Source organism: Pholcus phalangioides, unplaced genomic scaffold (genome assembly GCF_987345545.1).
Source record: "Pholcus phalangioides strain wild (caught in Gottingen) unplaced genomic scaffold, Ppha-v1.0 ptg000020l_1, whole genome shotgun sequence".
Lineage (NCBI taxonomy): Eukaryota > Metazoa > Arthropoda > Arachnida > Araneae > Pholcidae > Pholcus > Pholcus phalangioides.
Window position 1 is genome coordinate 8,075,877 of NW_028301613.1, and position 15,063 is coordinate 8,090,939.

General features: G+C 36.0%; 1 protein-coding gene across 1 annotated transcript in view; it reads right to left on the reverse strand.

Annotated features, from left to right (window-relative positions):
* The window catches only part of LOC149070922 (uncharacterized), a 57,778-nt gene that overhangs the window by 6,327 nt on the left and 36,388 nt on the right, over positions 1–15,063 (reverse strand). Inside the window, exons 16-23 of the mRNA XM_089248544.1 lie at positions 14,513–14,558; positions 13,417–13,487; positions 10,763–10,805; positions 8,532–8,611; positions 8,277–8,319; positions 7,371–7,415; positions 7,121–7,168; positions 43–4,206 (exon numbers count right to left, since the gene is read on the reverse strand). Coding sequence (XP_089104670.1) covers positions 43–4,206; positions 7,121–7,168; positions 7,371–7,415; positions 8,277–8,319; positions 8,532–8,611; positions 10,763–10,805; positions 13,417–13,487; positions 14,513–14,558 — 4,540 coding nt within the window. The remainder of the gene's footprint in view (positions 1–42; positions 4,207–7,120; positions 7,169–7,370; positions 7,416–8,276; positions 8,320–8,531; positions 8,612–10,762; positions 10,806–13,416; positions 13,488–14,512; positions 14,559–15,063) is intronic.

Consider the following 15,063-nt stretch of genomic DNA (forward strand, 5'->3'; position numbering starts at 1 on the left):
ATTGCAAAAAAAGGTTGAAAGAAAAAAAACACACACACCAACCTTTTCCTTCGCTCAGCTTAAATGGATCAGACCAAACACCCACTATAGAAGCCATGATGTGAGGAGCCAAGTCGCGATACCACTGGAGAACGTTCAGAAATAAATCACGCACAAACTCGTGCCGGTCCAATTTCCTGCAGATCTCTGTAAACACACGAGCTAGAGCACTGATGCCACAAATGTTCTTTTCGGGAGACGGATGGTTAATGGTGCGGAAAATTCGCTCATATAAAGCCTGTTGTGTTGTGCACACCAGATCACTGAGATGCAACTTCTTTTTAGTCTCTACTTCGAACAAGGATTCCACGATGCACCGTTCCATCACAGGCAACAGGTAACTTGTTTCGGAAGACTCCATGAACGTCATCAACGGATTCCTCTTCGACAGACCGAGGTGGATGGCAATCTTTTGCGCAGCGCTATTGGCATCATTTGCATTATTCGGGTTCAGAAGAGCGACGTTGAGGTTGTGCTTGCATTTCTTGTATTTGTCTTTCTTCAAGCGCAACTGGTCCAAGTTTCTGAGGGCACCGTACAATGTGAGATTTTCTTGGATCTTTCTCTGGGTGATGGCCTCCTCGTAAACTGGAACAAACCTCGATTGATGCTGGCCCAGCTCTGGATATCTCACATTCCTGTGCTTTCGTATAAACGAAATTTTACCAGCGTCACAACTCTTGGAATCCAGATGCATACTTGTTGGATCATTTTCATTTTTCTTGTTCGCTTCTGCGGGTCTATTTCCCTCCGGAAAAGAATCTTCGGCAGCAATAAGCAAGTTCCCTTCACCCTCACAATCTTCAGAGTTTTCTTCTTGCTGATCAATAGCTATTGTGAGCGGAGTTTCGGTCAGACTTGAAGTAGATGGAGATAGAGCATCATCCAGATCCGACTCATCCGTGGCCATCACAAGAGTGTTTTCATCTTCACTTTCATTAAAAGTTTGTGCCATTTGTTTCTCTCTCTCCAGAACATTACCATGGCTGTTATTGTTTTCTTCTTCCTTTGTGTGCATATTCAGAGAATCATCAGACATTTCTAGCCTTTTGCTCTCGTACGAAAAATTTTCTTCCTTGACGTTGCTGGTACACGCTTTAAAATAAGAATAATTTTTTTGACTTTGCTGTGGAATAACTTTTTCAGTAACTTGGGTATGAATGCTGATCGTCCTATTTCTATTGGGCTGCAACAGGTTCCTCATGTTAGGATCTATGCTGATATGAGACTGGGATTCAGTCCCATGACTGTTTTTCATTTTATCGTTTTGTTCAAAAGGTTCAACTTTCAGCAGAGATGGATACAACTTCTTTCTCTGCGCAGGTGTAACTTTAGGTTGTACATGGGTCTTGTCCCAAATGTCACGAATTCTTTCCCGTATTCCATGTCTTTTGGGCTGCAGAATATCTTGCATCTTCTGATATCCCCTGTTTCGGGGCTGGACATGAGTACCCACATCATTTTCAACCTTTTTATTAACTTGTTCATTGCTCCTTCCAGCTTCACGCTGTCGTCGCTGGTATTTCCTCTCGAACCAGTTATATTTAATTTCTGAACTCATTTCAGGATTGGAATGGGTTTTTGTACTCACAGGTTGTTTCTCATCCTTCAGCGTGTCACACATCACATTCTCAGACAGTGGAGAAGACATGCTTTCATTTTGCATTGGCGACGAATGAGCATCAAATGAAGAAACGGTTTCACTTGCATCACAATTTTCTTCGCTTTCAGTGGTCTCGAATCCGGATGAAATATTTCTGGCTTCATGAGCAGAATCAACTTGGGACTGGGTTCCATTTGTAAGAAATACTGCATCACTGCATGGTTTAACGTCAAATATTTCAGCTGCGGAACAAACATTTTTCTGATGATTTGGTGAGCATGATGATGAACCAGGTTTCTGTGAAGCACTTTTGCGATTCTTCCTCTGCAACCTCTTCCCCTTGAATGGCTGCAGATTTTCAGGATCGGAACTGGTGTCAATACTGGGTGGTTTTGGTTCATCCTCAGCAGATGGCAAATCAATGTTCTGCTGTTTCCTGCCTAGTTCAGTTATGCTCTGCGGCAATGGCAATCCTATGAATGAAACACTATGCTTATGTACATCAGCCTCATCCATAATATGTCCATTCTTATCGTGCCACAGATTCTTGCAATTCAGATCTATTCGGGACTGGGTCTCATCTGTAAGGCCTGTTTGTTCAGTTACACATGGTGAATGACTCTCCTGATGTGAACGAGATCGTTGTAAAGAGCTTTTGATTTTGCTGTTCTTTTTTCGTACTCTATTTTTCATCGGCAGCATTAGATTCTCAGTCTCAGAATCTGTGTCAATGCGAGGTGGTTGGGGTTCATCTTCAGTTGATGAGGAATAAACATTCGTCTGTTTGTTATCTATTTCGGTTTGGATCTGAGACAACAGAAAGCCTTGCTTTTGCTTGGATGTGGATAAAATGTCACGTTCATGTAAAATGAACTTATTCTCAATATTGGTATATATATCAAGCTGATTTTGCAACGGTGAAATGCCAGGTTTTTGCTGCTGGGAAATTACTGTGTTATGATCATTTTCTTGTTTTCTCTTTTTCCTGGTCTGCCGAACATTTTTCTTTCGACACACATTCTCTTTAGAGGATGGCGGATTTCCCCCCTCAAAGTCTGTATCCATAAGGGACTGCATGTTATCTTCATTGCAATTCGAATCACTTTTTGTTTTATCATCCATTTGTGTAGCACATATTTCAGTTTCTAAAGGACTAGAGTCTGCAAGCTGATTTTGCAACGGTGAAATGCCAGGTTTTTGCTGCTGGGAAATTACTGTATTATGATCATTTTCTTGTTTTCTCTTTTTCCTGGTCTGCCGAACATTTTTCTTTTTTGGGATTTCTGTGCTGATATTGAACAATTTGAAACCAATATTCATATGATCGTGTTCTTCTTGATTTCCACTTCTTCCAACTTTGGGCAATGGACGATATGCATTTTTAACCAGATTTTTGGTAGATGAGACGATATTATTCTGATCCATTTCTGGAACTGTTTTCCTCGCAATACGAACTTTTTTCTTAATACAGTCCCTATAGGATTCCAAAAGTGTACCATCATCTCTTGCGGAATTTTCGCAAATTTCTTTTCCCGATTCATCCCTCATTTCACTAGTAGGTTGTGAACCACGTAAGTCTTCATGCATAAGTGATGATGGGATACTGGGATTCGCTGCAGAGGCATTGACATCACCATTTTCTGCACTTTTCGACACTGATCCCCCAATATTTTTATTGATGTTGATGATTGACTGTGATTCCTCTTTATCAGTTACTGAATCACTTTCATCGCTCTCCCTTGATTGCGTAGGACATATATCGACCCTTATTTCATGCTGTGTTTGGAAAGGTGATGTTGATCGATGATGTTGTAAAGTGGCCTCATCCATAATGTCACATTTTTTCTCTAAGTTTTCATCCCTTACTGACATCGTTTCAGTTTCCTGATCTGTATTTAAATCTTCCAAGAACCGAGGACATAAGATCTCTTCCTGTTCTTGAGGCAGTGCATCAATATGTTCCTGTTCAACTATGACTTCAGAATTCTTTTTCTTCTTCCTCTGCACTTTTTTCTTTCTTTGAGCAGCACTGGCACGAGGTCGTTTTTTCTTACACGTTTCAGTTTCACACGGTAAAATACCCAGGTCCTCAAGGTGTTTTTGTAAAGATGAAACATGGTGTTTTTGTGAAGCATCACTGTCCACACCGTCATCATCATTTTCTTCCCGGACTAGTTTTGGAGATGGGATTGGCGAAATATCTGGAAGACTTGCTGCCTTTGCCAAGTTTTCGAAAAAGCTTTCAATTTTGTTATGGTGATGTCGCGTATTTAATGTAGCTGGAGGAAAAGACTGAAGTAAATTCTGGCAAACAGCAAAAGATGGATAGGATTCAGAATTTTGACATAGACTTTGGCTACATCGTTCTGTTTCACCAATGTTCTCACTGTATCCTTGTCCACTGGATGAATCTTCCAACTTCCACCAACGTGAATTCGTTATACTGCTTGCATCCAGTCTTTGGAATGATACTGAAGATGTACAGCTGGGTTTTAATGAATCATCATTGAAATTCTGATCGAATTCTGCATCTCGTGGCAACTGTAAATCTGCAGGTATATCACCTGAAAACGAAAACAAATAAATTAAAAAAAAATACAAGAGCAGGAAATTTATACCACACTTGATTCCTGAGCACAGGGTGGCCAGATGTCCCAGTTTTCTGGAACAATCCCGGCTTTTTGCTGTAAAATTCACTTTCCCGAAAAAAAGCTTTCGGCATGTCTGTTTGTCCCAGTTTTTCCTTGCGCATCAAAGATCCAATGAAACAGAATCATAGTCTGCCATTTAATTCTACTATTGGGTAATGAATACCCTGATTATATGAATAACATCCTCTGGAACCAAAATGCCTCCTATAGAGACAATGTTAAAGTTCCTCCTTGATGTGGTTAATTTCAAAAACTTTATCCTACTCAATAGTATTGCAACCAACATGACACCTGTTAACATTAACTATTATGTACTTACTGTCTAAAATACAGGGTGGGCAAAAAGTCCGTAAAAACTTTAAAAATGAATAAAAACTGGAAAAATAACCAAAATAAAAAACGGTTTGCAGGTTCAGCATTGTTAGGTCACAAGAATTTTTTTAAGACAGGGAAAAAAACAGCTAATCGGTGGTGATGGTATGAGCGACTTTGGTGGAAATATGCAAATGAGATGGTTATAAAAATTTGTGTTCCTAATCCACAACCAGTTCACCATAGTAAACAGCGTATGTGGACCTGCTGCACTCTGCCGTTGTTGGATCTGTGACTCGCCTGTGGTGGTGGTCATATGGAATGCATGGTGGCCAACACATACTGCTGTAATAAACGATTTGGAGGCATTCTGTTCGTTATTTGCATATCTTTCCTTTCACTTGTACATGTCAGCGCCACCTATCGGCTGTTTTTGTTTTTCCCTGTCTTAAAAAACTTCCTGGGACCTAACGATGCAAATCGTTTCTTATTTCGGTTATTTTTCCGGTTTTTATGAATTTTTAAAGTTTCTACAGACATTTTTTGCTCACCCTGTATTTCAGACTTATTTTAAACATGTTGCCAGACGAGATTTTAAAAAAATCCTAATCCTGAACTGCTTTAGGAGCCATTCAAGTCTTACATCAGCAACGATGGGAGTTGGATTTGCTGACTTTTGATGATGGGGGAGGGGTATGAATGCTATTTAAGTCATCAAAAACTCTTTATAAAAATATGAAATGAAATATTCTTAATATCATCTTCATTGTAGATGCCAAAATTTATAAAAAAAACCTTTCCCTAGTTTGTGGGCATCAAACAAATATACCCCACCCATTGATCAGTCCTCTGTAGACTTCCTTCTCTAGCAGACCTTTTACAGACCCCCTACCCCTTTGTCTCCCTCAAGCCCCGTTCACATAAGCAATAAAACATCCCGGGAAGTTCCCAATAACAGGGATTTTCGCTACAAACCATTCACATGACGTTTAGTTTATGCCGGTAATCCCCCTCTTCTTTCCGGAAGTTGTCACTGGTTACTTGGGTTGAACGGAAGTGCTTGATTCAAGATGGCTGACAAAGGAGCTTACAGTAGTTTTCACGGCGCAAAGGATCGTGGGAGAGAAGGTCGGTGTCGACCACCAATCCACTCCAAGAAAAATAGGCTTTTCTTTATGAACTTTTCTCAAACCTTTTTTTCCCTACGAGGGGAAAAAAGTTGCCATGCTGGTAATTATCACCAAAGCGACCCCCCAATCTTACACATGTGGACGGGGCTTTATAGAGGGGTGTCAGCTAAACTGTTTTGTATCCACTCAGTGCGTCAAATGCGCTGTCCTTCAGTGATTTGCTGGACTACCCGTATATAACAGGTTACATGTTCTTTGAAGGGGAGATGTGGTACCAGAGGATGTGCATGGTGGGAGGGGGGGGAGATTGTAACTTTCACTCTGCTGCCTATATTAATGATAAAATTTTTTGTGAATGGTGGACCTCTGTACTGTCTATGTTCCTGTACAATGTGGATGAGAAAACAAGCTGTGCTGATTTGCGGAGCAAGGAAAGATCATGTGGATCATGAAAACACTTTTCTTGTATGAAAAGCCGTGAATGCAACTGGTTTGTGCATAGGTGGGATATTGTAGAACCAAACACGTTTGGTGCATTTATTTATCATTCCCCCCTGAAATACTTGGATCACATGTGGTGTGGGCCAACCTTGCACTCTGAAAAAAATTGGTAGTCATTGGCTAGAGAAAAGACCTCTGCAATAATTCTATTAATTGCATCAATAGCTAAATAGAAAGGAATTACTTCAAATTACTCAAATGGTTGTTTTTAAGCAACCATCTTGGCATTGACTATAACTACTAAACCAGACATTTTTTTGGATGGAGTAAAAAAAAAATGCAAACTGAAATCACCAAATAATACGAAATTTCTCAATCTCAGGTGTTGAGCATTGAGAAAAATTCTGATGATGAATATAGCAATTGAAGATGATCAACGAGAAAGAACAGAAGCCTGATTAGAAAAAGAAATGAATTAATTTACAAACTTTTAATGAAAATTTTAAATCGCATTGATCAGATAGATTAACCAAACTAAACATTTTAAATAAAATCACAATTAATCGGTTAATCAGACCCTAGTGTAAACAATCACCCAGTAGAAATGGTAAGAAAACTACAAAATGTATAAGATTCAATGTACCATATTTTTCTGTGTACAATGTACGAAAGTTTACATTAAAACACATGTAAATTTCATAACGTGGATTATACTGTTGCCTCTTATGTACAGCTTTCTCCTTCTTCCGAGAAAAATTGGACTATAAATGAATATTATTACAAAATTGAAACAAACGACCCTTAATTTTATTATTGATTTTCACGTGCAGCGACATTTTTTCTAGGTCCACAGAATATCATTATATCAAGATTTCACTATATTCAAAACCATGATGGGCAAAACAAAAGTAAAACTGAAAAATGATGAAAGCAGATCTACTCACCAAGACAAAAATCTGAGCCTGCAGCAGAAATGGAGGTTTGGTCATCGCCTATGAAAAATAATTTGAAAATAAAATTCCCATGAACACTAAAAAAATTTATAAAAGCATCATCCCTTTCAGGCAGTACAGAAAGCAAAAAATAGAAATTGATTGCAAGACTCATAGAAACATGGCAGTGCTTCTTGTTACACTGAATGAATAAAAGGGAAAGATACTAGCAAAAAGATATAGCAATTTAAAAAAAAGTAACCTTGAGGAGACACTGGTGCTTCTTCATTAGATGAACTGGAAGAATCTACAAAGACAAAAAATATTATAACAATATATTTTATAAAGTGGCTGTCATTTCAAAAAGGAAATACACATTTACATTTTATCTAATGAGTGCACAATTTCTCAGCGATGAAAATGCATATATTTTTTTTAATATATTTATATTTAATATTTTTAATATATAATAACTCAGTTTTAACACACAAGAAAACTTCTCTTAAGTTATTATCATAACATTTATCATCATAACATAGTTTAATTATCATAAAATAGTTTAATTATCATAAAATAGTTTAATTATCATAAAATTTATTTAAAAAGCCTTTTGCGAAACCAGGGTGTCCACATACCCAAAGAAAAATTGTGTGACTTTTCCTTGGTTTATTTGAGCATTTAACAACTTGCTATTTAGCAATATTGGCAATTTAACACTTGCCATTTAGTGACATAAAATAGCTCTTTTGCATGCAAAATGGAACTTCATTGAGATTCAGAGCAATAGCTATCAGCAATAGAAACTCCAGTTGTTTCTGCTGTTCATATTGGTGCTTTTTTTTTTGAACAAAAATTGACTCGTAAAGCCTGAAAACTATCTTCAATAGACCATTACTGCACGCAAGATTGCAGGTATCTAGGGCCCACGATCTTCTGAGATAAAATCAAGCAGCAGAAATTGCTGGGAAAAATCATAAATTCAATTCGTAAAAATCTTATTTCATGACTTCTTCTTGACCTCCCTGACCCTTTTTTCATTTCATGACCCTTCAGGGACTTTTCCACGATGGTAGATACCCCTGATGCCTTCAGTCTCCACACAGGTAAAAATAATTAAGTTATGCAAATTTAATCAATCAAAAATAAAGAAGTAAAGAGAAATGCTTACTGTCAAAATAGCTGAAGGAAGTGAATTTCCTTTTCCTCGGATTCTGCAAACAAAAAGGGAGGAAAATAATAACATTTACGTAATTTTCATTGTGATTATGAGCTTCATTTGTTTAGATTTTGCAATCACACCAAAGTGCAAATAAAAGAAAAACATTACTATGGTGTCTGCCAAACCACGAATCAATAGAAATCAATAAATTTATATGTAAAAAAATATAGCTTGGACATAAAATGAATTAAATTTTTTAAGTACCGAATTTTTCAGTTGCTCTTTCATTCTTGTGTTTTCTTTCCAAGAGAGGTTCAACTTCTTTTCCAACTCCGACAACTTCACTATTATTTTGAAAAAAAGAAAAGGTAAGTTCCATGTAACGATACTTACTATCTTTAAATAAATATTTTGGAAAATTATGTGAAATAAAGAGATACAAATTTGAAACCATGAAATGCTTATTTATTCTGATCATTTTATTGTATTCAAACTTTCAGAAATAAAAGATAATTCAACTACATCATACATGGTCAAACCCATGGGCCAAATGTGGCCCTCTAACCATGTTCAGACAGCTGACTTTTCTGGCGTCTTCTGATGTAACCCCATGATCCAAAACCTAATTTTGTAAAAATTAACTAAGCAGCACATTAACAGATCACTTACGTGACCTGTGGTGCAGTTCCACATCACAATTAGTCTGGGACACATTTTCGGATCAGTGAGTGGTGGCTCATTTTTAGATCACTGGAAAGTGCTCAGGCCCGTCACCCCCCAGCTTTTGAAAATACATTAAAAATGGTGTGTGTATATATATATATACAAATATATATACATCATGCATTGAGTACATGTTCTTTGCTCCCCCCCCCCCCCCGGAAAAAGTTGAAATGACGGCCCTGAAAGTGCTGCAGGACTTTCACAGTGGATCATGGAAGAGACCCACAGCACAATTTCACATCACTTAAGTGATCCATGACACATTCCCACATAGGCCCCACAGTATATTTACATATCAATTGAGTGATCAGTTACACAGTGGGAGCGGCATATTTAGATATTTTAAGTGACTTGAGGCACAGCTCCAGATCACTCAGTTGGCCTATGACAAGTTTTCATACAAATGACATGGCCCACACTTTCCAAAAGGTTGAGCACCCTTAAACTACATAATGTGCAATACAGACATTGATACACAAGATGATTTGATAAATGATTTAAATAACACAGAATACTACTCAACCATATATGCACATTGTAAACATTCTTCAGGGGAGGTTTATAGTGGAGAATGTTGTGTTAATGTGCCTTATCATATACATGCATAGCTCTATCATATTTATGATATCAGAATTAAGCCGATTCAGTGATAAAAATGTGCTCCCACCTGTCTTCCAGATTTGGAATTGAAAGTGGTAGATGCTTGAATTTTTGTGCTTATGTAGACCAGCTTGCGTTCATGCTTCAAAGTTGACAAACCAATTTAAAACACTTGACTGCCAGTATGAGTTGAGTGGTTAGGGAGCTAGTCTCTCACTGTGCAGGCCTGACTTCGAATCCAAATTCGGGCATGGGTGTCTACTAACACTAACAAATTCTCTGGACATATCACACAAATCTCTTGATAATACGTGAGGAATACATTATTTAAAAAAGTAATAATAATACTTAATTAGTTGACCACCACCGTATTACCTGCAAGGATCAACATGGGGGGTCCTTGTGATGCAAGTTTTCACAATGCCCCACACAACTTCGCAGTGGTTAAATTCAATTAATAGACAAGGACAGAGACCCGAAAGTCATTTCTAGTCAAGAACATCGTCTATTTTCAATCAACAAAAAAAAAAGCACCAATTTAGCAACTATGGCATGCACTCAAATTCAAATCAACATAATTAAGTAATCCTCGAGTGAGTTCCACTGAGGGTGTCATCGATCAAAAAGACACAAGTACAAAATTGCACACACATCGAGCACTCTTAGTTACTTTTGCAAGCAACCGTTGTAATTAATATAGATGACACTACTATCTATCACTGAGCTTTACACATGAACATAGTGAAAATTCCTCTGAGGAATTTCTAGGAATTGGTGTCTGCTGAAAAGTGTTGTGAATGTGTATCTATAATCTTTTCATGATGTCTCAGTTGAGCATGCTTCTTGTTTGAGAAGTGCTGCCATCTGACTGCAAAAGAATCTGAAGTGCACAAACTACCTAAAACAACATAAAATCACAAAAACGGAAAATAAAAATGTGGTATCACACGAGTATTATTTGTAGTTTTAAATTCCTATCCCAATAGGACTGCCAGAGGGCAGTCCAGCGGTTAGGGAGCTAGCCTCTGAATGTGTAGGACAGGGTTCGAATCCCGGTTCGGGCATGGATGTCTACTAATACCTAACAAATTTCTTAGATGGATCTTATGGAAAATACGTGAGGATCATGTTATTTAATATATATATATATCAAAGGCAAAAATAAAACTCACTCTCAAGTTCCTCAACCTGCTCGCTCAGTGAATTTGTCTGTTCCTATAAACAAAATTCAAAATTCAATCACTTACCATATAGTAAATTTAAATATCAAAAGAAATGTTTGATAATGACTTCTATATGCAATAATATATAAACCAGGTTCGATTCTTGATGGCACAAAATGATTTACACAGCAAAAAACTTATATTCGTGTATTCAATTACTTTGTTATGATGCAATAGATATGATAAATAGTAAGAGACTTATGTAGATTGTTATATTCTATTCTATGGAATTATAAATTATTTCAACTACACATTTTGGAATAATATTATAAAAAAAAATTAATTTTAATATTTTAAATAGGTCTCAGTAAGATACTTTCCATTTCCACTATCTATTATATTCTGTAGTAAAATTAAATTACAACACAGCATTCAAGATAACGCATAACTTATTTAGATCATTCTTTCATACTTGAAAAATTTCTTATCACAGATAATACAAATCAAAAATTTGAAACCATTCTTTTGCATAAATTGCTACAGTAGGATCTCCCAAATCCGGATGAATCCATAATCCAGACACTTCAACTGAAATTTTTTTTGTGACCAAATTATGTTTCACTTTTTTCTAATATATCGAACATTTCATGTCTTTTTTTTGTACCATTTATTGGAGGTGTCCACAGCCACAGGAATCTCAAGGAGGGGGCACAGGGTGTCCATGCGGCCCCTGATTATATTTTAAATTATCAGAAATTTAAAATATTTTCAAATATATTTGTACAATGATTAAAACATACAAAACCCATTTGCATGTAATCTTAATCAATTTCTGTTAATTTAGAATGCTTTTTGAAGGTTGGTAACTAAGAATTCTCTGGAAGAAATTCACTGTGGCCCTCCCATACCCAGTGTTCAATCTTCTCCAAAGTTCAATCCTGCATATCCCCCCCTGCCCACAGCAATTTTTAGGCTTCACAGAAACAAGGTTGGCAACTGTGTTTCAATGAATGTGAAAAGTCAAAGTCAGCTTCGATTAAAAGAACTTTCCTGTTTTCATTTCAATTCTCTGCGCTGTACAGCTGCTTTCAAACTTCTGTCTTTTTGCAACTTTGCTTTAAAACAGGCAGTCCATGGCCCTCAGAAGGGTGGGACAAACCTGGGACAATTACACTCATTTTTTGTTTTCCCATGCTATAAATTCCCTATAGAAGAGCCTGTGAAAAGTCTGGCTTCGGTACCCGACAAAGATTCCACCATGGGAGCCCTTTTTCCCAGGATTGTAAGGGGGCATGCCAAATATTTTCTATGATTTTCTTCCATTATTTTGTATCTAGCAAGGAAAGGGTCTGAAGGTGACAACTTCAAAAAGTTTTGAAAAAATTACCAGATTATACTCATTTAAATATGCATAAAAATATTAAAAAATCTGGCAGAGTTATTATAGGCTTCCTCTAAAAAAAAATTGTAAATATTAATATTTTGAATACCAATTGAGGCCAAAAATGAAAATCCAGCAACCTTAGTGTTACAGTGACATCATTCAAACAATACATGATCAATTACAGCACAGACAAAGAAAGAAAAAAAGAGAGAAATCACTAGTTTCAAATTTTTAGTTAATAAATTTTTGGGGCTTTTATAATTCCATTCTGCATTAATTTTTTGTATTTATGTGTTTCTGGGTGATATGAAAATGCACTTAAATATTTCCATATTCGTTTTTAGGACAACACTTTGGAACCCCTTCCTTGTAAGTGAATTTCCATACATGTTGAAAACTTCAACTGATGTGGCAGGTACATATTGCAAACAGAAACATAACCCTTTTAGGTATATGTGAGAAAGTTGAACTTTTGAAGAAGCTAAACTGCAGAACAAATATTGTGTGGAGAACATGAAATCAGATTTCTGATTTGTAAAATCTAAGGTTTACAGTCTTCAGAAATGGAAAAAAAATTGTTTTTCTTTTTTTCAGATTCGAGCAACTACAAGAAATGTTTAAAGAGTACATTTTTCTTCTTCTATGGATGACTGGTAATTATAAGTAAATTAGAATTTTTTTAAATACAATTATCTGATACTATATGCATGTAAGTATTTATTAATTTTTTTTTACAAAGAAACATATCAATCGAAGTTCTCAAAATAATATACAGTCGACCCTTAATATACGACTCTAATTAATAAAAACAGACGTTATATTAGACGGTCGTTATATCGAAAGTATAACATATATGATAGTCATTCTATGAAAACATTTGGGATTTATCCTACTGGTCATTGTAATGGAATGGTCGCTATAAAATGGGGTTGTTATAACGGCGTCAACAGTATTATCGCCTTAAATATGAAAACAGGGAAACACGCAAGACTGGATTCATAATCTGGAATCACTTAGGTCCCAAGGAGTCCAGATTTGAGAGGTCCTACTGTTGTTTTATTAGTATAGATATTGTCTAAATTGAAAAACTATCATGTTTAGAAATTTCTTTTCATAGAATAGTTGTCATTATCAGGGAGATTTTTATGAGAATCTGAATGCTCTACAAATACCTTACACTAATAAACATAAAAATGATTATTTGAAATCACAGTAGGGATCATCAGTATTAGTATCAATTCTCTAAATCAACATCTAAGAATAAAACATGCAAACATACCCTTTCACTCAGAAGCTCCAATTCTAATCCTCGCATACGCTGAAGCTTTTCAGATGTCTCTTTTAATGCAACTAAATAACATAAACGAAGAATAAAAATTGTACAGAAGCAATTCAAATGTTCACAGTGAATCACAAAAATTTGATCAAATAAATCACAGGCCATTCAAAAAAGCAAAATAAGCATTGGAACAGAGACAAATATACTATATTATAGCAATAAATCAGTTTTGAATCAATGAACATTCCTGTTATATTTGTTCCTCTCATTAAATTTTCTGAACCTCACGGAAAAAAAAAACTGCCAAAGAAATGCTGCATCTACTCCAGACTGTTACCGTCAGGTTTCATTCAATTGAGGGTATAGAGAGAACTCCTCCCCTTCCTGCAACCCAAATACAAATATTAATGTTATCTCTAGACCTTCCCATTCATTAGCAGAATTGAAAAACAAAAATTAGTCAGTCAGTCATGAAGTTCAGTTCTTCATGTAACATGTTGCTTTGTTTCAAGGGGGGAAAAGTTGCTATAGAGAAATAAATATCTGTAATACAGTCCCAACCCACTAATAACAAAATCAGAAAAAATAGCAAAAATATTTGTTAAGTGCGAACTTCCTTGTATCTGTCCTAGCTTGATAAGCATAAGTAAGTTGTTCACTAGAAATAAAAAAACTTTATTATATGTGAAGAATCTCAATATCTGTATTTGTTACAATTAAGTCAGACTGTATGACGCAAATTAACCCTTTAAGCGACCCAGAAGAAATCAGCAGACCCCTCTTTAAAGTACCACATCTTTCTCAGATAAAGTAGGCTTTCTTTTGATTTTCAGAACGTGCAAACTAGGGTGTATAGGAAAAAAGTGTTCCACTGAGAAATCAACTTCACAAAATATTTGGGCTTGTCAGTGGTAAAATAAGATCAATGCTGCTCAAAGGGTTAATGAAAATGTGAATGTTTCAGTAAACATTTCATTATACTATTATTAAAAAAAAAAGAATGGGTTATATAAGTTGGAGTGGACAAAAAATTTTCCGCTTGCAAATTACAATGAGGTGGGGGAAACAGAAACAAAAAATCATATTTTATTTTTACCTTCTGCAGACGAGAGCCTCTTTTCCTTCATTTCTCTTTCTTTGTTCTAGAAGATGGAAAAATCATATTTTAATATCACGAAATTACTATGAACTAGGTTTGATTTCAGTGTCTGATATACAGTAAAACTCCTCTTTTGCAGACACTGGCGGGACAAAAAAAAAATTCCACAAAAAAGAAGGGTGTGACCATTACCAAGGGGTTTGAAAAATGCATACTTTTATTATACAAATTATCAGTAATTAGAATTTGGCAATACAACAGGTGACCGCATCCAAGGGGTTTTACTGCAAATTTCAAAACCTTACACAAGATAATTTTCTCTGGAACAATGTCTGATACTTTCATTAGCATGGCTTTAAATACATTCCTAATTATTATGCACTCCTAAGTACAAGAGGCATTTAAAAAGGAGTAATGGCTGTTTGTTTTTTATATATGAAGGAACAAATGACAAAAAAAATTCATTGTTTCTAAGCCTGCACAAATCCTAACCATTTTTCTACACTGTCATAATTTTCCCCCCATATATTTCTGATTTACGACGAACA